Raw genomic sequence first — 26,737 nt, forward strand, 5'->3', positions numbered from 1 at the left:
TTATTAGAATATAGATATTATAATATCATAAAATGTGCTTTGTGCTATAAAAAAACATGTTAACATTTCTAATAGTTTTAATAGAATATATCATTATTAAGAATAATCACTATAGTTTTCTACTGCGTGTCCTAGTTTCAACCGTATGTCATATTTAAAGCTCTAAGAAAAACATAAACAAAGCAAATTATTTGGGCAAAATTGTAGTCCCAATGACAGTCATTATTGTCCATTTTGTATCTACTGAATAATTTCACAGTGCAAATGTTTTCGGTCAACACGTATAATATACATCAATACGTATAATGAGGCTGTGACTCCCTGTAATGTCATTACAGCCGTCCTTAATCTGTTCATATATGTATTGATTTAACACGTTGATGTGCATGACTTGCTAACAATCTAATTAATGTCAATGTTTGATTTACACTCTGATGTGTTGACTTTTCCATACAGCACACCATGGTCAACATGCTGGTGCTGGGAAACTATAATATTGAAGTCATTTTAAAAAACAGAATTGGTTTTGAGCATGAGTGCATCGACATATTTTCTGATTTGCAGGCTGAAGTGTCCCATCATCCCATCACAGCCCAGCATCCCCCTCAGGGGCACAGGTCAACATCACTGAGCGCCCACAGTGTGTGTGTGTGGCATGTGTCAACGTGTCAACACATCAGAGTTTTGGGGAGGGAGACACAGAGGCATCACTGCCGGACCAGCAATCTCTCACAGACCTGAGTCATTCCTCTCAGGACTGCCTCCAAATTACATTTCTTCTTTTTTAAGTGTTTTCTTCCCTCCCACATCTTCAGTGTATGTGCATCGGCAGGCTTCCACTGATTGCCTTGCAGAGGCCCTGATTGAACGAGGAGGCGATTGCATCTCATGGGGCTATAGGCTGCATACCAAACGGTGCGGCACCAGAGCCGCATCAGTGAGTGGGCGGGAGGGAAACACCGCGCATCACGGCACTATGAGATCAGACGTTATTGTATGCAGCAGATAAGCTCTGTGGCAGCAGCTCAGGTCCTCAACTGAGATAATCCTGATATAATCATGCAGATTATAGTTGGTTTAATGAGATGATATTAAATGATGGCTCATGTTTTTAAAAGGCAGAATATTATGTGAATTTTCCTCACGCTTGCCCTGTTTATTGTTGGTGATATTACAAGGGAGTGGACAGGATTTATGTGAGAGACAGAGTCTAAATCCCACGACCATTATGTGTCATTTGAACATCATTGTTCGCTTGTTTGTAGGGACTTTGTTTTTTCTATAGTCATGTTGAGATGGTAGACTAACCCTTGATTTGTGAACATTTTCAAAGAACTCTCGCGAGACTGGGTGCCCAAAACACCTGTCTAACCTCACCACTTGAGTTAAATGCTCAATCTGAACCATATTGTGATAGTTCCGTAAATTGAGGGTTTCAATTCAAAATCTGAGACAGGAATTTATCTATTTTCTTTCCCTTCTTTAGTTACTGCATGCCAATGGAATAATCAACTGATTAATGAAGATTCTGGGTTTATAGTTCCGTTCAAGTTAAAAGCATTAGTAAAATATTTTTCCAGTTAAAGCTACGTCATCAGCTTCCAGTTGATATACGGCTGAAGTTGTAGCTTTGTAGTGGGCTATTTCTCTCTGTCAAAGTCTATGTGATGTAATTATTGCTAACGGTACACGCTGCAGGCTATGATAATCATGCCTTAATGTCAAAAGTATTATTCCAGGCTGAACTCCAAATAAACTAAATATGTAATCACAGTTTTTGGTTTTGTAGGTCAGAGTACATCAGTTTTACACCATGAGTTGCAGCCTTTCACAGCACTGCCTGAGATAATGATGTAAAAATGCACACACACACACACACACACACACACACACACACACACACACACACACACACACACACACACACACACACACACACACACACACACACACACACACACACACACACACACACACACACACACACACACACACACACACACACACACACACACACACACACACACACACACACACACACACACACACACACACACACACACACACACACACACACACACACACACACACACACACACACACACACACACACACACACACACACACACACACACACACACACACACACACACTGTCTTGCCAGACCGTGGCAACGCAGACCTCTAATCCTGTGTGACTGCACAGCCCAGGGCTTCTTTCTGCTCAGCTGGATGAGCTCTATATAGCTGCCTGCGTGGTGAAGTCAGGGAATCCCTTCCTTCCCAGGCTTCTCTCCTTCTTTATTCACCCATGTGCCCCCCCCCCCCCCTTCAGCTGCCTTGTGTGCGTGAGCTGCATTAAAGCGTGTTCATCACTAGGAAGCCATTCTCATGACAATGATAAAACAGCATCAGCAGAACTGCATGTACTGCTCACAGGAGCCAAATGGACCAATTTAAGGAAGCGTCACAATGAAAAATGATAGTATGGCAGAAGGTATTACGCAGCAAAGGCTTGCGGTCTGAAGAGTAGAAAAACAGCAATGCAAAATGTGTCAGGGAAGTTTACACCATCAACAGGCTGCTTATTTTAAAATGACATCCTTACGGTGCTTCATAATGGACCGAATGATAATGAATGAACTCATGGGCGTTATTGAAATTCATTAGCACAACTGCTTTGTTTTAATGTCTAGCTTTTCCAGTCTTAAAGACACAGACCTATGGATAATTTCAAAACACTGCCTACACAAAGCCTGTGGTTACTTCCTCAGTGTAAGAGGCCAGCAGCCAGTCTGACAGTACTGAAAGCCAGATTAATAAGATAAATGTATCAATTAAACTATCAAATAATAGTGAAACACTTAACAACAGTAAATAAGACTAACACATAATGCTAAATTAGTACTCAGACCATGTTTAATACAAAAATCAATCTGAGCTTCAATACAACAGAATTTAGAGTGGAAACAGACAACCTTTCAACATTTGAAAGCAACCAGATGACATTTTAATTTTGGACTGTTGGTTGGGACCAAGTTTAGTCTTGTGAAATCAAAAACCTTATCAGAGTGTTCAATAATCAGTAAAAATTCTGTTCTTACTTGGTTGAACAATAAATGTAGTCCGCCCTAAACCCTAATGTAATTCATCCTCCATACAACATGTATTCCAGCCTCAAACCAGGACTTCTGGCTCCTGATGAGACTTTGAATCCTGCGGCTGACAACATCTTACCATCTTCAAAAGAGGCTTCACTTTTTTTTTATCAACTGGATCTCACATCTTATGGCAGCATCAAACACAAACGCAACACCAACTAATCTGAGGCTCAAAAAAACACACCACTGAATTGTAATGAGGTCAGCATGTTGCTTCATCGGAGAGTACCTGACACTTCTTCTGCTGCACCTCAAGAACATTGAGCAAGACATCCAGCCCTGAAGACATTTAGCAGCATCTCTCTCTCTGTGTGTCTGTCATCCCCTTTAGTAGTTTTCCCTGAAAATCCCTGGGATATCCTGGTGACTCGAGAAACTAGACAAGGTCATCATTAAACTGACATATTATAGGAACATTAAATTGGTTTTCTCAATTCACTTTGGTTTATAAAAGGCTAGTCTAATAAAATCTAGAAGGGCATCAATTAATTAAACCACTGCCCTCCATACATATCATGACATACATTTCTCAACATCCCCAGCCACCAAGTGTATTAATTAATGCAAGGTTAATTGTTATAATTTAACTGAGCTGCAGGTTAATCTGCCGTCGAAACCAGCAGAGCCAACAAGAGGCAAGAAAATAAGCTTTTTGCTGCATTGCACCTGCCCAAACGCGCTCAACTTTAGCCGGGGAAGTGGGGCTGTCTGGTCCCGCTGCCGTGTGACTAATCCTCTGAGGTCGTGAGGGTGGAAAGACCGCTCAAAACACACACACCAAAATGAAAAACAAGGAAAAGACACAACGATCATTAACTGGAGACAAGCCGGTAGCGACTGACTGTGCCATATCTCAGAGAAACACGGTTGGTGTGGTTCCCGGTGCGTGGCCGGTTGACCTGCGGAGCGGCGGTGTCTTACCTGGTGGCCGCGGAGAGAGGCGAGCTTCCGGCGACAGGGGAGCACGGGGGACCGGGAGAGTACCGGGATCAGCGGAGCGTATGTCGGTGTGCGCGCCTAGGCACCGTCTGAAGGCAGAGCACCACATCCAGGGTGTTCCCAACAAGAGGGGGCGTGGTGTGCGTGCGTGTGTGTGTGTGTCCCAAAAAGGCTTATTTATCTTATTCCTAACTATGCGACAGTTTTTTCCCGCACTAACTCAGATTGTTGTTTTCTTCCCTAATGACCCAATTAATCCGGGTCGTTACTTTATATACTGCAGTGCTGGGCTATAAAGAGGTTCAGGGAAACTCCTTCCTGTCACCGGGCGTACATTATGTATTATGGATTCCCCTGCTCAAATCCTCTGGGAGTGTGTTGCTCTCCTGCAGAGTGACAGTTTAATACTGTGTGAAATAAATGGGTTGGTCATGCTCAACTTGACAAGCAGAGCCGTGAAAAGAGATGGTGATATGGGGGAGAAACACAATAAGAATACCTTATTCCAGATCAATACAGGTTGCTATACAACCAGTTTGTCTGTGCTGTTGTCAGTCCGGCCTGATATTCAACGGTGGCCTCTTTTCTTGCTTTTATAGTACCACAGTTGTTTAGTTTTTATATAGGATGTTGCTTTCTATGTAGCATGTTGGCAATGCAATATAATGATGTCCTGCATAACACATCACAACGTTGTATAACCCTTGTTTCAAATCACCATACGTCTCATTGCAACATTTGAATTAAAGATTGATGTTCTATGTAATAATCTTTGTGTCAAGAGATGATGAAGCAGTCATTAATCCACTTTGCTCATGTAAAACAGAATTACATATTAAAATACAATTTAAAATAAAGATGAATATTTAAATACATGTTATCGTGTTGATGTAGAGGTTGTAGTGCCTGGCTTCACCACAGGTCGGCGACATAATAAACCCAGTCAGATGTGTCTGTGCTCTTTGACTCTGGACAGTAGGAAGTAAACAGGAAACGCAAACCGGCGATAATAAAAATAACGGACAAACAAATACCTCTGTGTCAGTAGAAGTGATGGAGGAATATAACCCTATAGATGAGGTGAAGTTTTTTTCTGAATTACATTTAATTTACTGTATAAATCTACAAAGCTCAAATAAAAAGACGCCTCGGTTAGCTCTATCGTTAGCTCAGTGTTGCAGGCTGTTTCCATTTGGGTGTGGTCCCTGTCGTTTCATTCATAATAATGTAACTACATTTATAAAATAAGTAGCCTATTAACGTCAGAAACAGCCAGCAACAGTGACATTATAAGCATTTTTATTATTATATTGTTAATATTCCTACTAATTTAAGTAATAATAAGACTGCTACCAAATGTAACTGGTATTTTATAATGTGTACCCATTTTTGTCTTTTGTTTTATTAACTATAAGTTTAATTTACACGTGTATTCATCGGGGAGTAACTTAGGTCTTGCATTCTGTAGTTTGACTTGTTATCATATGACAGTGATATACTGTAGGCTTTTTGCATTTTTTTCTGAGTTAGTGAAATAAATCTCCGTATGTTCTAGTCTTTATTATAACGCTCCTTAAAAAATAGATATATACTTACCTACTCTGTAAATACTGTTAGTTATTGTACACCTGCTTATGGGATTTGTGCTAGACTACAACACCTCTTTGCATTTGTGAGGCCAATTTGAACTCTTTCACAGATTGACCATTATATATAACCAGAAAAACAGTCTATAAGATGGATTCTCCATGGAAAAATACAAAATAGAACAAGCATGATGCCACAAACTTACTTTGTTAATTCTTTGTTTTGATTATCTGTAGGTTGCCTTCAATGCCGATGAGGTCAATATCTCAATTAAAGAGGTAACTTTTTAATGACTGTTAACATCAGATAATTGTATTTACTGCACATTAAAGTGATGAGTGTGCTTGACCTTCTCTGTGTGGTGTTGTCTCAGTGTGTGGAAGGTGTTATTGGTGGAACAGATTACAACCAGAATAAAGTGAACCAGTGGACGGCCAGTATCGTGGAGCACTCTCTGACTCACCTGGTGAAACAGGGGCGGCCGTTCAAATACATAGGTGAGGAAACTGCTCATCATAAACAATAACATGGAGAAAACTCAGGATGCTATGTTGACATGTGGAGCTTCTTTTCGACTCATGAATTCTCTCTGTGTTGTGTTACAGTAAACTGTGCGATCATGCAGAAGAGCGGCGCTGGTCTCCACACAGCCAACTCCTGCTACTGGGACACTACCACTGATGGTGAGAAATGACTGATAACTAAATGTGTTTGATTTATAGGAGGGATTATAATTCTCTGTATTCATATCTTTTTCAATCAGGAAAAAGCAAACAAGATTATAAATTTGGATACGAAATGCTAGTATTTTTATGTTTTCTATTATTTTCTATTGTATACTGTTTATTTATGTACAGTACGACCTACCCGATCACAGGTTTATAACTTCAGGTTTCCTACATTTCTCCCACTCCAATCCAGAAAGCCCCCCAAAAAGCTGGAACTTATTTAGAATATAATTTAATAGTGGTATTAGTATTAATTTAGTGGTAATGTCTGTTGATCAATTTGACTAGATTAATAGTTCCAGCTCTAATCGCTGTGTTTGAAAACACTTAGAGAATTAATTTAAATACTTGTTTGATGTGGACGTCTGCGTCATCTCTTCTGCTCGTTTGTCTTCCAGGAAGCTGCACAGCCCGGTGGGAGAACCGCACCATGTACTGTGTGGTCAGTGTGTTTGCTGTTGCTGTGACACTGTGAGCTGCTTTCTCTCCGCCATGTGTGAAGCTTGAAATGACACCGTGACCAAGAAGATCCTCTGATGATACCCCCTGTTTGTAGAGTATTTCTCCCCACAGGCTGAAACAACCGCACGCCATGATAAAGAGTCATGGTTTTAGTCCACGGCATTTCTCTGAGAAAATGTGGAATTCTAGGGACCTGGTGAGCTCAAACATTCATGTACTTTGATTAGACGGCCAGTCTTCGGAAGTGAAAACTAAATATTTTCTCTCTTTATGTCCGAATTGTTGTTATATGTGCATAATGTAAAACTGTAATAGTTTATAGCCATGCCACCATGAAGGCTCTGGGGATGGCAGTGTCAGTTTTTGGAGTAAATGTAATGAAATGTGCTAAACACACATTCAAATCCTCCTCAGGATACACTGCAATACTGTAATGCTTAAGAAGAGTCGCACAGGGCTGCTAACATGGCGGTAGACTCTTCATCTCGTCTTCATTCCTCTTCTTCAGTACATTCCCAAATAAAACAGATGCCGTCTAGAAGTTTGGTATTGAAGAAAATGCTAAATAGCTACCTGACGTCTTGTATACAGTGGCTCTACTAGTCTGCATTCATGTTTTAATGATTTCAATTGATTTATATTTATTGCAGATATGTGTGTGCATTTTTCAGTATGATGGAGTTTAATGGTCAAAGCGACTAATGCACTTTTCCTGGAATTCTTCCATAGAAATCCTGAAATTCTTCTGTAAAATTGAGTTAATGAAGGCTGTGTAATAAATTAATTTATTGTAACATCTACAGAGCATTCGTTAATTGTTGCAGATCTTGCATCCGAGTGAGTGTTGATCCCTACGGAGAACTAAAGGTACTCAAGGTGCAGTTTGGTTTTCTGTCCACTAGAGGTCAGAACAGGACTATATTTGGTAACTGCAGGCTTCAAATAAGACAAATATGAGAATGTTCACATATAGATATAAATGTATTATGGTTTTAATGCCTTGTATCTTGTTCTTTTGAGGATGCTCCTTGTGTACAATAGATTTCTCATCTTTTTTGGCACATCTAATTTGTACAAACATAAGGAGCACTCGTTTGATACCCGAGGTTTTCATCCCTCTGCAGATACATTGCAAAAAGGACTAGGTGCAAAAACAAACACTAACATTCTCTCCCTTGTACACACACTATTTCACAATAAAGGTTGAAAATAAGCAAAGATACAGGTTACAACTAAAACAAATTCCATTAGATATAAACTATTTCAGTGTGCATTTTGTGTAAATATTCTAACTAGTGAGACGCACAGACACAGAGCTGACGGACATAACAAGCATGAATTAGAAAAGCACATATATCCAAACAAAGCATTTCACATCACTGCAGCCATTTCTGTTCAACAGTTGAACCAAAGCCACTTAAATCATTTTTGTAAACGTGCAAAACTCATTATTTGGAGACGTCGGTGTCTTACAGTTAACGTGGGAACGAGCACTTTAAAACAGTATGTTGATATTCACATCTCTTTGCCAAGCACAGACACATCACAGAAGCAGCGCGTGTTGATGATAAAGCTCTCATCAAGGAGTAAAAAAGCTGATTGCTTGCAGCCATAAAACTAGAGGGAGGGGTTCAGAAAACACCCTGTACAAAACAGACCCCCCCCCCCCCCCCCCCCCCACGCAGAGGTTCATCTGGTGCTTCAAACGTGCACACCTGCATGCCAAATAGAGATCCTAAATACAATCAAGTCATATGCATGGTGCCTTGGGATCAGTAATGCAGCATATACGTGGACACAGTCTCCAAAGCGTGAGAAGTAACTGTGTTGTCCGTGTTTGTTTAGAGTAAAGGCTGCAGGGTGAAGGGTTTGGATGTTAGATGAGCACCACCCTGGCTTCTTCGTTGCATGTCCAGGTATAGAACACATTAGCTTCTTGTTGATTAACAGTGGTAGAAAACAGAGTTGAGATGGACATAATGAAAAGGGGTCAACTCAACTCGCCAAAGGGATTCACATGGCACTTAAAAAGGTCACAGAGGGTGTGATAACTGTCAGTGGCTCCTCCAGTGGAAGCTTTAAGCATTGCAGGATACACTGTGGTTAATGTCCCCGTTGATTCCAACACAGATGCTATTGTTCACTTTATTGGGAGAGTCGCAGACTGTATCATTGAGCATGTCATACGTTGTTTCGTTAGGCATGTCGTCGGTGGTGTCGCTGGATGTGTCCTGGGCTCCGTCATTGGCTGGCTCTTTAGGTGTGGGGGGACATGGTGACTTTCCTGTGGGCCTGTTCTGTGGTGAAGCAGAGTTGCATGAGAGACAGAGGAGAGAGGAGCAGGTCCAAAGGCCCTGGGTCATGCTGGAGGAGAAGAGCCTCCGACACGGGTGACAGAACTGGTAGAAGACCAGCATGAAGAAGATGGCGATGCCGTAGGCGAGCAGCAGCAGCAGCACCAGCAGCGGGGCACAGATGAAGTTGTACACCTCAGTTTTATACATGAACCACAGCAGGAGCAACGAGGCGTTCTCCACAAAACGCAGCACGTAGTACACGGCCATGCGGTACCAGTTCTGGGACTTATTGATGAGGTCCGGGTCGCAGAGCTTCACCTGCACAGCGGACCAGCAGAACATGTTGATGCCGGCATAGAGGAAGGTGAGCAGGCAGAGCACGATGGTGGTTCCCACCCTGGACAGAGTTTTCTCTATATTCTCAGGGAACGGAGAGTGGCTCAGCCAGAACAGGATCCAGGGGTAGAAGAAGAACACTATGAAGTTGAGCAGAACCACAGGGAGGATCCAGAGCTGCAGCACAGAGCTGAACAGAACCAGCACCACCACCCGACTGGCGATCTCAAAGCTCCTCCACAGGAAAATGCACATATAAGCCACGGGCCGGACGTCCACTTCATAGTCATCGTATTTGATCTTAATGGCCAGGATGTTGCAGCGCAGCGCTCCGTACACGATGGACAGGAGCGAGATCACCATCAGCGTGCCTGGTAGTGAAGAGACAGAAATATCAAGACAAAATATGAGTTTCACTGATTTGCTATGCATTGTTTTTGTCTTTGTAAGGCAGCTTCTTGAAATACCATTACATGCATCGTATCAGAGGAGTACTAATATTTTTGGTAAAAGATATGAAGAAATAATACCTGAAAATTACACAGATGCCTATAAATACATTTACAAATCTTCAGTGAGAAGTATTCAAAATATTATAATACAGTTTACAAACACACAAATTCAGCAGAAAACCTTTATACCATATTTTGACATGTTCGTTATTTTTATCACACCTTGTTATTGTAAAAAAAGGCAATGATTCTGTTTCAAGAAGTCTTTCAAATAAATGTTTATGGTCAAAAGACCTTAATTGTTTTCTCAGCTTGTCTCTACGTGATATATAAACAAGGTGTATTTAAATAACCATGCCCAGTGTATTCACTGAAGAATAAACAATCTCCTGATGGTAGAAACATTCACACTAGTTTTGCTTGAAGTCTGTTTTTCACATTAAAAGTCTTATTTCAGACCATTGTGACATATGGGGGAGAATATCAAAAATGTATATATTCCAAAGATTAAGTAAAGCAAATATGAGACTCTAGTTGATTCAGTCTCTTTAGTATAACATTAACTCTTCATGTTTCCATGTGCAGAGAATAGGGATCGAAACAAAAGAGAGAATTTGGGACTAAAAGACTGAAACTGTGGATGAATGATTCTACTCATAAAAATAGCTTCAAACTAGCTTTGGATAAACTCAAACAGGACTGTGGAGCACCATCACTGAAAAAACACCCTTAAGGTAGCTTTTAATTGCTCGTATGATTAGGAGGAATGATTGTAGCAACGTGTGAAATGTACATATGGGCTTTGGTGACGCTCTCCTTGAAAAAAGACCTTCAAGCTCCCATTCATCAAATGGAGGCCGTTAAACCGGTCAGCGTGAAATAGAAGTGTCAGACCGCCGGAGCAGAGGAAGAACGATTTATGTAATTATAACATATTTTATCTTGTCCTTGTTCAACGACCAGATGTCCTGGTGTGACTTTGTGTGAACTCTTACTAAATCTCTCAGAAGGGAAATAAAAGCTGGCTGCTACAGAGAGTTGGACAGCCAGTTCTGCAGCGCCTGGTCGAGGGAAACACCATATTTGCCATCCTCGGTATCAGAGAGGCGGTTACATAACACCACTTTGACTCATGAAAACACCATCCTCTTATGTCAAACATGGCACTTAGCTGATCAGCCCACACGGTGAAGTGGATTGATGTAACGCGTGGCCAGACAATTAAAATGTGACACATTAAAGTACACGCTTCCTCACCTCTCCCGATGGACACCCCCTGCTGCAGGGCGCAGATGTAGAGCTGCAGGGTGAGCTGGGGGGCCGACCCCAGGAAGGCCTGAATGACAGAGGAGCGGGCGAAGGCTGCCCGGTGTGTGAACAGCTTCCCCTCCGCCTGCCCCACCTGCCGCTCCACCTCCTCAGACTGACCCCCGCGAGGTATCTGCTTCTTCCTGGTGATGCTGACATACGGCTCCTCCACACGGCCCACACTGCCATAAATACAGAACGCCTCCAGACACCTGCGGGAGCAACAAGAGAGGGAGAGCATTCAGAGTGGCAGAATGAACGAGGACACACAGCACAGCTCAGGATTAATAGTCCTGCAGGTATTTATCATAAAGCAGTGTGGGATGGAAAGGCACAAAGTCCATCACATAACTACAATGAGGGAAACATGATCTCATTCAAATAGTTATCCAAATATGATAATATTACAGTTTACAAACACAGAAATTCAGTAGAAAAATGTAAGAAACACAACTTTTGTTCAATATTTTTACATGTAGTCGATTTTATTTTTTAAATCGGGACTTGTTCTTGAACCTCTCTTATTTAGAGTCGATGTATGCCTGTAAATCACAAAAAAGTCAATAATTCTGTCTCAAAAAGTCTTTCAAATCCGTTTTTATGGTCAAAAGACATTCATTGTTTTCTTGTCTCTACTTGGTATACAAACAAAGTTTCTTTAAATAATCCTGCTCAGTGAATTCACTAAAGATTAGACAAACTCCTGAGGGTTGAAACAACATGCAGGTGCTCCTAGAAACATTCACACTAGCGGTCATCTCTCCTCCTTTTCACATTGGCCATTCAAAATCTTATTTCTAACACATTGTGAACTATGGAGGAGAAATGTAATTTCTGACATTTAGGTACAGTTGGTTTAATGTAATTTATAATAGATGGTGATCAAACAGAGTGTTCCTCATATACAGTTACTTGCTTACGGCTCTATGACAGCAAATCAACTATTTCAATTAAACTCTGGATAACATCTGAAATACTCTCAGTACAGCTTCAGCCAGATTACTTGTAGAGTACCCTGCAGCAGTAGATAATTGAGTTTGCACTGAAGGATAATAGTATTTATTTAAGATCATTTGGTTTCCCTTAATGGCTTCCCTGGAAGAAGTCCATCAAACAGCTCTCTAAAGGGAGGAGGGTGGTTTAGTGGGCAGAGATGCGCTTGTATTTATTTATTCATCTATTCATTTCCAATCTTTCTGTGTTTCTTTTCCTTGGTTACATAACCTTAACCATGTCAATTGTTTGTTCATTTTAGTTATTTTGCATTCTGTTGCACTGAAGCTATTCATTAATGTTTAGTTTTTTTGTGTATGTGTTTTGATCCGTTAAATGGTAGAAAATGGTAAAACAATGGCCGTCACAGTTTCCAAGAGCACAAGTCGATTCCGCATTCTGGAAGAACAACAGTCCATTAGCAAAATATAAATCTACAAAAACTCACATTTGGGGAGCTGGAAAATGAAATGTCTTGTCACGGTAAAAGGTTTAAAATATTAATGGATTTGATGAATTACTCCCTTTAATGGACTCAGCTCTTGGTGCTTTAGTTATGAAGTTCAATAGAGCTCCATAGGATGCATTATTGATGGATTCAGAACTAGCCTAGTAAGACTGGAGGGGTTTGTTAACAGGTATTATCAATCGTTATTATCTATTGGTACATGTACGCCAGCAATTAGCTCTCTGTCAGGGTAAGTCAGGTCGAGGTGAGTTCAAGGCAATAAATCAGTGAGGGAGGAGGATTTACACCCAGGGGTGCTGCGGGACAGACTGAAGCAGACATCAGCTGGAGTGACACGCATCAGTGACTTGATTCAATAATTTAAATAAATAAAAGTGGAAAGGTTTTGAGTGAGTCAGCAGCTTTTCAGATGTTAAAGAAAATACCAAAATCCCATTCAAGGATGAAGAGATAGAAATCAGTCACACGCTGCGTTTCTGCTGACCTCAGCATGCTGTAGAGAAGATGTGTCTCTTAAGATGGAGTGGATGCAAACAACAGACAGATATCGTATCTCACCGTAGCTGTAAGCTATTTATTTCAATTTAACCCTCAGTTTCTACTTGTAAATCATGACCCAACTGTAGGGTTTCTTTCAGGTCAAAAAAAGGTTTAAAGCATCTCAAATCTGTTTGATTTTTTGGCCCTCACAATTTGGTACACCGTCACAGCTCATATTTGAGTTTTCAGCAGCAGAAGACACTTGTTTTCAGAAAGAAAGCTCTGAAAACATTACATTATCTGCTCTGCCAAAAACAGCAAAGAGACACAATTAGAGACTAGCTTCTGAACGTAGTGAGGCAATAGACAGCAAAAGAGAGAGAAACCCGAAACAGAGAATACATGATTATTGGGCTAACATTCCCCAGGTGGCTACAAACACCACTTCCAAGGAACAATAATGTTGCTCCATAACAGCTTGATGTATAAATAAGCAACCACTGCTAACATTTTCACCACATCATCTTAAATGTCGCAATGTCAGCGATGACTTAACATCTTGTTACTAGTGACAAAAGACTTCCCATATTGCTTGTTGAAATATCTTTTAGGACTTAAAAAAAGACTATGCATTGAATAACTATAAGGGAACTCAGCACAGACCTACGCCCAAGACCATTTCCACAAGGGAAATAATGCCTCTATCCGCCCCATGCTTCGGCCCCACTCCAACCAGGCTCTTCCCTGAACCATGCTGCACCCTTCCACCAAGCTTCATGGCAATCTGGCTCCTTAGAGGACATAATGTGTGTCTCATATGTTTTCCACAAAGTACAAATGTTTTATACCTTCATTAAAAACGTGATTAATTAAATATTACAACTGTAATTGCTGGACTCACAATGTTGCCTACCTCCCAGAAATGTTTATTCTTATTATTGGTGCACACATATCTCTTGTGTTAGTGTCATTTTTAAACTAATTGGCTATTAAGTTAGGTTTGATGTCAAAAGTCACGTCATGCTCGTACATGTTGTCTTGACCTCAGATTTTATATGATCCTAGTTTAAAACTTTGCACATACATAACCCTGCATTGTTACTTAAGACTATAGTAATTATAAGCTAAATGCATGTGTGAGTGCAGGGAGACTTTAAAAGGCTAAAGTACATTTACTTTGCGTTTCTTTTGTACATGGCAAGAAATGCACTTTCAGTATTCTCCACTTCTGTTTAGAGATGTAAAAGAAGAAGTGATCACACTTGCAAAACATACACTTATAAGGAACTACAATAAGATATCTAATTACTTAAGGAACTTACTTAAGCACTGCTGGTATGGCCCTTAATGATAGGGAATGTGGATATGTTAGAAGAAGTGTTGTTTTGGACGCAATAGAAGAGGAAGTGCAGCTGTCGGACAACATTTCCCTCCCTGGTTGTGTTGTTGGAGATAAGGAGCCGGCAGCGACATGTGCTATTCTTAGTTCTGCTCTTCACTAAAGAAAGATGTACAAGTCTGAACATTTATCTTCTGAAAAACACTCGAGGGGAAGCAGGCAGACGGGGTCAGACTGCAGGGAGTCTACATCCTGCGAGTGACGTGTGTTCAACTGGTCCTCCGGGGGAATACAACTAACATAAAAAACTAAAATATGAATATCTAGATATATAACCGTCTCTATCAGTTGCTAAGTTTGTACTCAGCGGATCTTAATGAGAGGTGTTAAACCAGAAGTGCAACTAACTATCCAAATATTGAATTTATGATCATAAGAACCGAGAAAAGCTGCACACTTTACATTTGAGCTTGACTAACTGAGTTAAATGATCATTAATAAACTGAATGTACTATTCCCATGGTATGTAAAATGTCTGAAAATAGTACAAACTGATTGCTAAAAGCCCAAATGTTTACAGTCAAACAGCTTGTTTTGTCCAGTAATACAGGAAATATACACATTTAAGATGTTTTTTTTTAACAAATAAAAAAATCCAGCTTTTGATTAGTGACAGCATCCTACAAGTCTTTGCACCATGTATTCAAATGTTAACTTAAAAAATGGGATTTCCTCTTGAGAACTATTATTTGAACCTACTAATAACTGGACTCTCTTCTGTGTTTTGCCCAGGCATTGGTTATGTATTTTGTCTTTGTATCAAGTCCTATCAGGAATTATACACATATAGATCAAACTAGTTTGGTGACTTGCTCTTTGTCATGTTGTCCATTGACGCCTTCTTTCACTAAAATAAAGTGTATGGGAGCTAAAAAGTTTCCCATTTTGTATTCATCTAGTTTTTATCTTTACTCTGCATCCAATGTTTTGTTTGTGATCTTCACGTTAACTGCTGCCATATGCCAACCTTTTTTTGTACTCAATCACACCTACATTTTCAATACATCTACTGAAAAATGGCTTTGCATCAGGGCCGCATCTAATAATTATTTTGTCACTTGACTCCCAAATAAAAACATCTATATTCCCATAGAAATAGTTGTTCTTTTCTGTTTAAATAACCCAAATCTCAAAATATATTTAGTTTAGCATAAATTAAACATCCAAACAAAGCAAATTCTTACACATGAAAAGCTGACGGTCTCTTGAAAATGCACTCAAATTATTGATCTTAAGAAGGAGAAAAAAAAGATATAAGCCAAGTGATCGGCAAATCAACAGATCATTACAGCTTAGTTTACTTTACAGAAGATGAGATGGGTTTTCATCCACAGTTATTTCTACATCAGGCAGGATTAGGCTTCTATAGCTGAGGCAGATGGTCAATCCAAGTCAGGCCATGGCTTACACCATGCATGTATATATGTATATGTATATATATGTATATATATATATATATATATATATATATATATATACATAAGGAAAGAAAAACCAGGCCTATTGTGGTTTACAGCAGATGTTTTAAAGGGTCCTCAACCAGTGTGTCAGCCTATTCTTCCTCGTGTGTGATTCAATGTCCCTTCAGACAGAGCAGCCATGCATAAATCAGACCCAGCTGAGGATGATTAAACTCTGTAGGGGGAGGAGGAGATATTATTGAAAGGAGCCTACAAAACAGTGGTGGCTGCCAGCTGTGTGGCTATGCATGTACATCGACAGGAATATTGATCAGCGTTGTATTTCCCAACTATATCGCACACACATCCACTGCATCAGCATACAGGCAGACAAAAGGCCGAATAAATGAAAACAACAGCATGTGCGAAAGCATTAATCAAACCGTCTGTAAGCAGTTTATGTGCAAATAGTCCAGGCTTGTTTTTAACCACACACATTACGCATGGACATCTCGATGTTTGGTCACGTGACACGGTGATTAGGGCCACCATGGCATCTTCATGAAAGAGAAATAAACAAGGCAGCCCTGACCTGACGATGGGTCCGAGCTGCAGGATGTGCAGCAGCAGCACGAGTGGTCTGTCCCGGCCCAGGTCCCGGTGGATGAAGGTGAGGGTTAGCTGCACGAGCACGGACGGCACGAGCGTGAAGAGGAGCGTGAGCCCCTGCCAGATCTGGTCCCCGGCGGAGCGGTACGTGGAGCTGAGGTACAGCGCTGCCGTGGTCTCAGCTGTGAACAGTGACACCGACACAAAGATGGAGCTGGGGAGGCGCATCCTCACTCACTCCGCCATCTGGGGGACGCGGCTTGGCTCGGGGTCCGCGCGGCCATACCGGGCTCCCTGCTGGGCGGTCAGTGGATCTCCGGCCGGAGGTGTTGATCCAGTCAGGCTCCCGCCGCTGAACTGCAGTGTTAAGGCATACAGGATGTTTTCACACGCAGCTGTTGTCCCGCAGAGAGTCTGCAGGGGGCGCCCGTAAGTAAGAAGAGACGCCCTGCAGACAGTATGTGTTTAATGTGGCTCAGACACTCGAGCGTTGTTTTACTCATCAGACAATATTTATTTTTACGGTTACAGAGAGCCTATTTCCAATATTTGCATTGTGTTTTACTTGCTATACTTGGTTACTTCATTGATGATGTGTTCAGGAGCATCGAAAAGCTGTATCTTATCAGTCAGACTGTGTTTTAATAAAATATGTTCCTTCATATTCTGCATTTTCTCAACTAATTAAAATATAATAGTGCAATGTAATATTGTTAAATAATGTTTGTCATTCTTGTTCTATATGTAAAATCTTTCAATGAAGGAAACTTTTCTCCTTTAATTTTAAAGCTGTTGTTCCTTCTTTTCCCCAAATAACCTTTTCCCAAATATTTCTAAAACTGGGAAAACCGTTCTATAAACATGCTCAAAATAACTTAATAAGTTGTTCCAGTAACAGGTATATTTGCGAAGGTGTTGACAAGCTGTTGATTTAATTATATTACAAATCGCCTGTGAAAAATCAATAAAAAGTCCTACATAAGAAGTATTACACAGTAGCCTACTCTAGTATTTATTCACATAAACCACACAACTAAAATACACAAAAGTAATCCTCACACCAATGTATTGTTTTACTTGTGTAAAAGGTTTAAATTGTAGCAACACATTAGCTACAGAGAGCTAGAGTATTTGCTAGCTTAATTAGCAGTTAATCTACAGTAGAAATCAATCCTGTTGGGTCATTACAAGAACAAATATTTTTCCATAAATCAAAACTTTTTATTTTTCTCTCAGATTTCAGCTCAGCGTCTTGACCAGCAGATGGCGACAGAAGCCTGCAGGCTACTGTCGGCCTGCAGGCTTCTCTCCATGGTGCTGAAAGAAATGTATTTAGTAAACAAATGTAATCAATTGATTTAATCTAAATGGGAGTTTTTTAAATGTAGCCCAATTACTTAATAGCATTTCAGGGCTCATTTGTGGTATAGTAGTTTACAGTGTTTCCATTTTCTGCTACTTTAGTAATCTGCTTCTGTACGTTTAGAAAATATGTCATCTTAACCCACTATATTTATCTGACAGATGTAGTTACTTTGCATATTAAGATGATACAATAACATTTGAATATTTTTTAAAATACAACACATGAAATCGGACAATCTACTAATGTCATAAATGATAATACGTCAAACTCCAGGGACGAGTACGAGTCCTTTTACTTTGATACTTTAAGTTCCTTTCTTTATTATTTGTACTTGTTGTAACCTGTAACCATACACTGTGCCAGATGTTTTTCTATGTTTGCAAGAATAACCTATATTCCAGCCTCTTCGCAGATTTGAAGTTTTACCAACCAAAACACACAATAATTTCCTAGAGTAAAACATGATTCATCGCTGTGTTTTGAACCCCACGCACATGAAATATACAGATGTATGTGTTGTATGTGTTCCTTACTCAGGTCACACTGTGGGTCAATTCCAAAATGTAATTATCTTAGTCAAGGTAGTGTGAAAGAGGCTTAGAATCACCTTTTAACTTGAAATGAGATTTTTTTTCCCCAATCACAAAGACATATGCAGATGGAAATACGATGAATGCCAGTGACATGAATATGGAAGCAGATGTCAGCTTGTGACTGTAACTAATTGAATTTCTGACAATTTAAAAGGGAAATGAATGCAAATTGAACAAAGACTTTTCGATGGTTTATTTTGAAATGGAAAATCATGAAGTCTGAGGATAATGGAAAGAGAGAGAGAGATGTTGAGGAGGTCGATTCGACATCAAGGGAGAACAGAAGTGGTTGCAGTTGCGCTCAGAGCTCTGAAAAAATCTGTTAGTTCAACGTCATCTATCCACATAAGACTTGAAATAGCAGGCAGTAGAATAAGTATCAGCTTCTAGATTCTGTTCCTGTTTGTGAGTTCAGAAAAAAAAGCATGGTTCTAGTCCAAGCAGCCATTTTACTTTAATGTTTTTCGGTCACATCATACGTATTTGGGGTGGAAATACTTTTGAGAATGACCAACTCTTCAGCCATTTTGTACATATTTGGCTACAGAAGAGTGTGGCAAATTAAAATGATTTAAGTCATGCTGAGAGATGCATATTTTCATCTCTGTTATCTCCTGCTTTGATAAAGGAAGCTTAATTTGCATTTATATGAGAAAATGATTTTGAGCCCAATTGGCACAACATGATGCGCAAGCAAATAAAGTATGTAGTGTGTATCAGGGACCTTCAACAATGTGTTCAGAAATTTGAAAATAAAAAAACAATGTTTTTCAAAGATTTGACATTTACTTCCACACCTCACTTTATTTTCAAGTGAGCATTGAAGGTCAGCAGCAACATTCTTCACAGCAAGGTTGTGCAGCTCTTTATAAATTGACTGTGATTTTTATGAAGATTGATTATTTACAATTTACCAACATAAGATACTCTCAGACAATAAGGTAATGATGACAGGCAGACCATAGTTCCCTTTGAAGGTATTGATACTTTATTTTAATCAAATAATTAGAAAATACATTTGTGTTTTAACTTAGGCTATACTATGTTTAATCAAGTAGTTAAAGAGATTTTTATACCAATACTTTGTTTGATGATTTCCATTTTCTACTACTTTATAATTCTACTATGCCATATTATGCTAAATTATGTAAAGTTACATTTCATTAAGCCCTAAGTGAAATTTACCCAGCAATATAAAGAAAATAGTACAAACCATTACCAGCTGCATGGACACATTAAAAGCATCACCAATTGTAATGAAGCAACATAATATACACTTTTCTGAAATGGACCATTGTACATGATGTGTAATTTTACTTTTTGTTCTAAAGTATGTCTGCACTGTGGTATTTTGCTTAAAAGCTCTGAATACTTCTTCCACCACTGCTTACTGTAGGGCAGAGAAGCCTGAGGTACTGCAGATTTACTTTATGCAGTTTATTGTTACATTTCAAGAACTAGAAAAGTATTCTTTATGATGAGGTTTGAGTTTGAAAGGGGTCAAGGAAGTTGTAGAAAACTATTTTTTTTTCTTCACCAGCATGGAGGTACAGAAGAGCAGGCTGAAGTTGCCCAAGCAACAGGTAATTTGCCTTCCTTTGGTGGATATAAACCAACTTCATACAATGTCCACTGACGTTGAAAGCACTGGCTGCTATACCCTCAAGAAAAGGCAACTCCAAATCTATCCGTCATCCGACATTTGTGCATCAATTAAGTTTCAATTATGTTTAACAAGAGTTTGCCTCTCAAGAAAGAATAAGTCGTACATTACAAGACATGTTTCCATCATTTTGACGGCATGAAGCTCGTGAATGACGCACGCAGACGCAGTAGCAGGGGATCATAGCCCATAGTATATAAAGTCAGTCACAAAGGCAACCGTAGACACCACCATACTTCCCCATTAAACACCTCTACCTGTACCGGCTGCTATGTCTCTGGAGGGTTCAGTCTTCACAGCCCCTGAGGACAGCGGGGATCCGGTCCTGAATGTCTCCACATGGGAGCAGCACCAGTACCATATCTGGCTCCCTGGCATCGGGATCGCTGCTGTCTACGGGATCATCATTTTCGTGGGTCTGGTAGGGAATGTCACGTTAATGAGGACGTGTCTGATGGTGAAGTCCATGCGCACGGTGCCCAACTTGTTCTTATCCAGCCTGGCTCTGGGGGACGTGCTGCTGCTGCTGACCTGCGCCCCGGTGGACGCCAGCCGGTACCTGGTGGACGAGTGGCTGTTTGGCCGCGTTGGATGCAAACTGATCCCGTTCATCCAGCTCAGCTCGGTGGGAGTCTCCGTGTTCACCCTCACTGCTCTCTCCGCTGACCGGTAACTCAGGCATGCTTTTCTAAAAGTGTTATTACCTTATCTTCTTCTTGAGTCCTTAAAGCGTGAGTCTTCTTTAGATTTAATATAACAACCAGAATGGCATTTACTGATGCAACATGACATGAGGACTATAAATATGATATGGGTAACACATTATGTTTATGCTCACACATTTACCCCCTTATGAACGTCTTTATAATGTTCTGGATTGTTTATGTTTATTTATCAAATTGGCTGTTCTGTTATCTGACAAGGCAAGGCAAAGCATCTGCACATTTTATTTGGAATGACTGTGTATATAAATGACTATAAATCCACCGACAGACCCAATCTACGTTATCAGATATTTGTCTGTTTCCCCCATGAAATACTTATCATAATATCAGTGGAATGCAGTCTTGTTTTATCTTAACCTTCAATTATAGATTGTGCTTTATTTATTTATTGATTATAGAAATACTTTATCAAATCTTAATCTGAATATCAGAAGTACATCCAAATTACATTATATGAGTAAAGTAGTGACCTTACATCAATAATGTCCTCTGCGTAGGGAAAGTGTATTCTTGTGTGTTTTTGACTTGCTGTTAAGTTGAGGGACACCCATACTGGTTCTCAAGATGATTAACAGATTAAAAAAGTAGAAGGTACATCAAAATGTGTTTATTTTGTCACAATGTTATCTAATCTCTGGTTATTTATTTGAGAATAACACAATGATAATATCTCTGAAAATGATTCAGATACTGCAAGGGAAGAAATAGTCTCTTTAGTAACACTGCAGGCAGTGACGATTAGTTAATTATTCCTTCTTCATGAGTCACATAGAACAACGGTATTTTAATTGAAGGGCAGAGCTACGGTATCAACCTAAAGAGAATACATTTTTTTTTAAATACAGAAGGGCAGAAAGAGATCTTCTTTTATTCTCAGCAGCACTTAGATTCTCGAAGCAAAAACAAACATTAAATATCAATGACTCATAAACCTTCATCCTTGATCTTTAACTCAAACGATCAAGGGGTTAAAAGGAATCGACTGTGGTTCCTGATGAAAGACTAATGACATTTTCTCTCTCATTTTGTCATATGAGCTATCAAAGTGAATTTGTATCTGCAGTTGAATATTAACTAACACTGATGCATCTATAGAATTGTTTATTAGTGTATGTTATAAATAAATAAAAGTAAATCTTTCTTGGAATAAAATAAGTATGTGATCCCTTTTCAGTAATAGGAGGTGCTCTAAACAATTACATATGTTTAACAGTTATTTTTGCCAAAATGTTGCCTCAATACTCCTCATATTCTTTTCCTCTCTGTTCAGGTACAGAGCTATAGTCAGACCTCTGGACATCCACAGGTCCAGCGCTACTCGCAGTATCTGTCTCCGAGCGGGGAGCATCTGGCTGCTCTCGATGAGCCTGGCCATCCCTGAGGCTGTGTTTTCCGACCTGCACACCTTCACCACCAGTCACACCAACGAGACATTTGTGACCTGTGCACCTTACCCCTCCGCGGGGGAGCTGCACCCCAAAATCCACTCCACTGCCTTCTTCCTCGTCTTCTACATCATCCCACTCTTCACCATATCTGTTTACTACTGCTTCATTGCTCACAGTCTGGTCAGGAGCTCCGTGGATATCCCTGCTGAAGGAAACCTGCACCTCCAGAAACAGGTCTGAGAAGGTTCCTTATCCTTTTTCTTATTTATAAAGAGCCCATTAGAAACCACTCTCTAAACCATATTTGGTAAACCTACTGAGAGAAACTGATTTATATGATATCCTTATACAGACACGCAAAACTCAATGCAAAATGGCAATGCTATCATGATGTTAAGCAGCTATGACGTTTACTGCACCATCACATTTTAGTGAACAAATACAAAGGAATAGGTGACACTACAATCATTAAGATTCATCCTCTGAGGACCATGACAAGACAATCAAGCCAATAGCTTTTGAGATATATGAGTGTAGATCAAAGACACAAGCTAATTTCTTCTCTCTCTACTCTCCCGGCAGATCAAGTCCAGAAAGCGTCTGGCCAAAACGGTGCTGGTGTTTGTCGGCTTGTTTGCCGTCTGTTGGCTGCCAAGTCACGTGATCTACCTGTACCGCTCCTACCACTACGACCAGGTGGACACCTCGCTGGGCCACTTCATCGCCAGCGTGTGCGCTCGCATTTTGGCTTTCACCAACTCCTGTGTGAACCCATTTGCCCTCTACCTGATGAGCAAAAGCTTCAGAAAACACTTCAACAAGCAGCTCCTGTGCTGCACTTCCCCCAGCCGCTTCAAAAGTCAAAACAGTGGAAGCACCAACATCACCACCGTCTGAAGGCAACTGTGTCCTCTTTAACATGATTACACATGTGCTTCACAGCAATGGAGGCATGTTCAGCATCTTTGCTCACACATGTTTACTTCTGCTTTAGAATTGACAACCTCAGTGTGACTTGCTAGCGGTTTAGAAAGATTGGGTCGCGTTTGGTGGGATGAATGATAGGGGGTCGAGGAGAGGGATGGATGACGATTGTTTGGGGATGACCTCGGTCGAACAGAGTCAGGGTGTGTTAGAGTGTCTGGGATCATAGGAGTTGAGTCTCAGGGTGTGGGCACGACTTGAAAGGTGATATGCTTTATTATGCAAGCACTGCAGATGCGCAGATGTGAAGTCGCTTGACGAAAACATATGTTATCATTGCATGAGATTAATATTTGATAAAACATTTAAACGTTTTCTCTGTTGGCCCTTTCTAAAATGAATATGATTGTGTAAAATAAATGTAGTTGTCGGTGCCTAATAGCTAAGTGTATAGGGCCTAACCACATGAGCAAGTCCCCACTTCAATTCCCATATGGTCGGACTGTTTACTGCACGTGCTTTTCCTATAGTCTTTCATCATCTTTAAAAAAAAAAAAACAGATTACATCAAGTGCCATTTGCAGTGGAAACCATGCATGAGAGGCCCGACCTTAGATTTGTGGTGCATGTTTCTATCTGAAAAAAGCAATATTTAAAAAATGACTGCTAAATATATATAAAGCAGAAGGACCATCTGACATTTGATGTTTGTCAAATATTCTGAACATCTGCTGTTGTGCAGAGTAGATAAGTTTTATAGGACATTTGTGAAATATTGAGTTATTAGAATTGTCAAATGTCAAAATACATAGACTTGTTCCTGTTAAATTGTGTGCTATTTAATGTTGGTTGGCCGTACCTCTGAATGTATACATATCTTTGTACTTTCTAAATTGTGTTTAATGTGGCTTTGTAATGTAGAGAGAGTTGCAACTAAGAAGTATTCTCATTTTTGATTGACGTTGATTGTAAAGTCTACAAAATATCACAATTTTGGATTAATCTAATCGTTTAAGCTTTAGTATTATATTGTAGATAGTGGTTTTATATTGAAGCCACAATGTATGTACTATAACTGCTGTGGAAGTGTTGTTTTTAATTGTCTTCACATGAACATCTTGATGTTTATATTTAATACAACTTTATCGAGATGTATGAGCTCCCGTGGCCGTAACTTTTCGAAAGGGGTTTTGTGATTGTAACATTTAGGCAGTAAAATCTCAATGAACAAAAACATAAAACCTTTTGTAACCTATCAGGTTTCTGAGATTCTGTGGCTCTGGTGCACATCAAAGTAAAAGTCTCTGCTGCATATCTGTTGCAAATTAAAGGGCTCTGCTGGATATATCTTTGCAAGTTGGAAGACTCTGCATATCTGACCTTTACCCACTCCAACACACATGAATAGAGCTCAGAGCAGAGGTGTAAATTAAATTAGATTGAATTTGAACGCAGGACACAGACTCCGTGAATGCATAAGATAAGAAAAGGTTTATTTACTGCGTTCTATTGAATGAAGTTGGATGAGGGGAAAGGTCTGGCTGGTGGAGGCGAAAAGAAGATGGGAGCTGGTGGCTGGGGCAGTATAGAGAGAGAACTTGAGGACACAATTCAAGAGACAGGTGATGCACCATGTTTGCCTTACATTTTGAATGAATGGATGAATAATCTGATACAGTGCAGAGTAGAGGAGGGATGGATTGCAGGTGTGCAGTTTGAAGGAGTCTCGAAGCATGAAGCACCAACCCAGTCTCACAAAAAAACGTGTAATAACTACGTTGGTCCACAACTTGGGAGGTAGTATTTCTACAAAAACGCCTCTGAAATTGTAAGATCCCTATGTTTTTTTTCACCATTCATTTCCAATGGCTGGCGTCTATGTCACTTGATCTTCAAATTTCTCCCTGCAAAAAAAAAAAACATGGCCGACATTCGTTTTATTCTCGGTGGAAAATGCCTATTTTAAGGTTAGTTTGGCCATTAAAATGCGTTTTGATGTCATTTGATGCGAGAAATATGAGTTTTTATTTCAGATTATGTGTGCAGGGGATGTACATGATCTTTAGTTTGCTAGTTATTATGAAGATTACTTCAGGAAATTCCTGAAGTAATACTGTATCCTCGGTTATAGCTCCTCCAGAGAGCCTCCTCGACGCTCGATCCTCGGTCCTCGGTGTGCATTTAGAGAAATGAGATGTCCTTCAAAATGGCGCGCTGAAATTTATTTCCGGGTCACTACCGGAGGACCGAGGAGTCGAGGAGGGGAAATTTGAGTATTGAGAAACCTCTAATAAGTCGGACGTAGCTAAGCCCGACTTTAGAGTTAGTTAACACCTACTTTTTACGCCCAGCTGGTGCACTCCTGGTCACATGACCATGACATGGAAGCTAGTGGGAAAAAACTAAAATTGAAAATAAAAAATGCTGAATTAATTAAAAAGATTAAATTCAAAGAAGTCTGTCCTATTTGTCCAGTGTTGTGACACAATGCTGCAAAAGGTCCTAAAGGAAATGGTTTAGAGAAGCCTCTAAGAGTCGTGACGCACGGCCGGACTTATTTCAGCCAATGACAGCTCTGCATGCATCCCCTGGATATTATACACAAGTTATTGAGCCGTTTCCGCTCTACATCCTGAACTCCTCCCTTCGATGCAATGCACTTCCGTTTTGGCGGACTGGGTTTGTTTTGCTAGCTAACTCCGTTGTGCCGACAAAGCACTGATATCGCAGAGACAAAGAGGATATAACAATTACAACATGAAGAAAAGTGGTTCGGGAACTACGTGTGCGGTAGTTGGTTGCAATCACTCGAGAAAGCACCTGAACGAGTGGTTGGATAGAGAGTGCTACGACCACAAACCAGCACCCAGCCATGTTGTTCATTAAATACAGATAAACACAACAAATACTACATGCATTGTATTTTTTAATATTATATATGAATATTTTCATAGTGATGTAATTGTGTGGGCTGCTTTTATATTTTAATTTGTAATACCTGTTAGGATTAAACATGTGATCTTTCTTGTTGAAGCCATTTCTTTAGTTTCCTCTCAACAATTAATTAATTCAGTGTTATTTATGTACAGTATGAGCTTAATATGAATGATGAACTGTGTTAAAAGAAATTGTAGCACTCTAAGGAACATATGAAATGCAATAATGCAATAACAGTGCAATAATGAAATTAAATTACATCAAACTTTATTTTCACTCAAACAGTACAGGCACATATGATATATTGCACAGCATAAAGAGATCATGTAAATTGTGCATTATGTAAACAACAGACAACTGTTGGCTCCTGTGGGCATGACCTAAATAAGGCAGTTTATTTTGGTTTTAAAATGCTGAGATATTTACTGCAGAACTGTAACCTTCCCTCAATAAAATCGTCAACAATTTTCGGGAGCATGTGGGCAAAGTAGAATGTGCGCAGCCTTATGATATGCCTTCAGA

The 26,737-nt window shown here is 39.9% G+C and overlaps 4 protein-coding genes across 6 annotated transcripts in view; 2 read left to right on the forward strand and 2 right to left on the reverse strand.

Moving 5' to 3' along the window:
- The window catches only part of sytl5 (synaptotagmin-like 5), a 33,083-nt gene extending 28,852 nt beyond the window's left edge, over positions 1-4,231 (reverse strand). For all 3 annotated transcript variants that reach the window (XM_079666196.1, XM_079666197.1, XM_079666195.1), the window contains exon 1: positions 4,082-4,231. The gene's annotated coding sequence lies outside the window, so the exon portion shown is untranslated. The remainder of the gene's footprint in view (positions 1-4,081) is intronic.
- An 834-nt stretch (positions 4,232-5,065) lies between these two features.
- Positions 5,066-7,674, forward strand: LOC307030473 (dynein light chain Tctex-type 3-like). The gene is made up of 5 exons (XM_079666926.1): positions 5,066-5,179; positions 5,923-5,964; positions 6,060-6,183; positions 6,292-6,369; positions 6,813-7,674. Exons 1-5 carry the CDS (start codon positions 5,153-5,155, stop codon positions 6,887-6,889), a joined length of 348 nt encoding a protein of 115 aa, XP_079523052.1. The 5' UTR covers positions 5,066-5,152; the 3' UTR covers positions 6,890-7,674.
- Positions 7,675-7,838: 164 nt separating this feature from the next.
- On the reverse strand, positions 7,839-17,628 carry xk (X-linked Kx blood group (McLeod syndrome)). The gene is made up of 3 exons (XM_079666925.1): positions 16,603-17,628; positions 11,219-11,481; positions 7,839-9,880 (listed from the first exon to the last, which is right to left on the reverse strand). Exons 1-3 carry the CDS (start codon positions 16,845-16,847, stop codon positions 8,955-8,957), a joined length of 1,434 nt encoding a protein of 477 aa, XP_079523051.1. The 5' UTR covers positions 16,848-17,628; the 3' UTR covers positions 7,839-8,954.
- Positions 17,629-20,512: 2,884 nt separating this feature from the next.
- On the forward strand, positions 20,513-23,251 carry LOC307029697 (gastrin-releasing peptide receptor-like; the record flags this gene model as incomplete). Its single annotated transcript, XM_079665775.1, has 3 exons — positions 20,513-20,910; positions 22,237-22,588; positions 22,937-23,251. The coding sequence occupies 3 exons, from the start codon at positions 20,513-20,515 to the stop codon at positions 23,249-23,251; spliced, it is 1,065 nt and encodes a 354-aa protein (XP_079521901.1).
- Positions 23,252-26,737: the final 3,486 nt, after the last annotated feature.

This window comes from Notothenia rossii (genome assembly GCF_949606895.1).
Source record: "Notothenia rossii genome assembly, chromosome: 2".
Taxonomy (NCBI): Eukaryota; Metazoa; Chordata; class Actinopteri; order Perciformes; family Nototheniidae; genus Notothenia; species Notothenia rossii.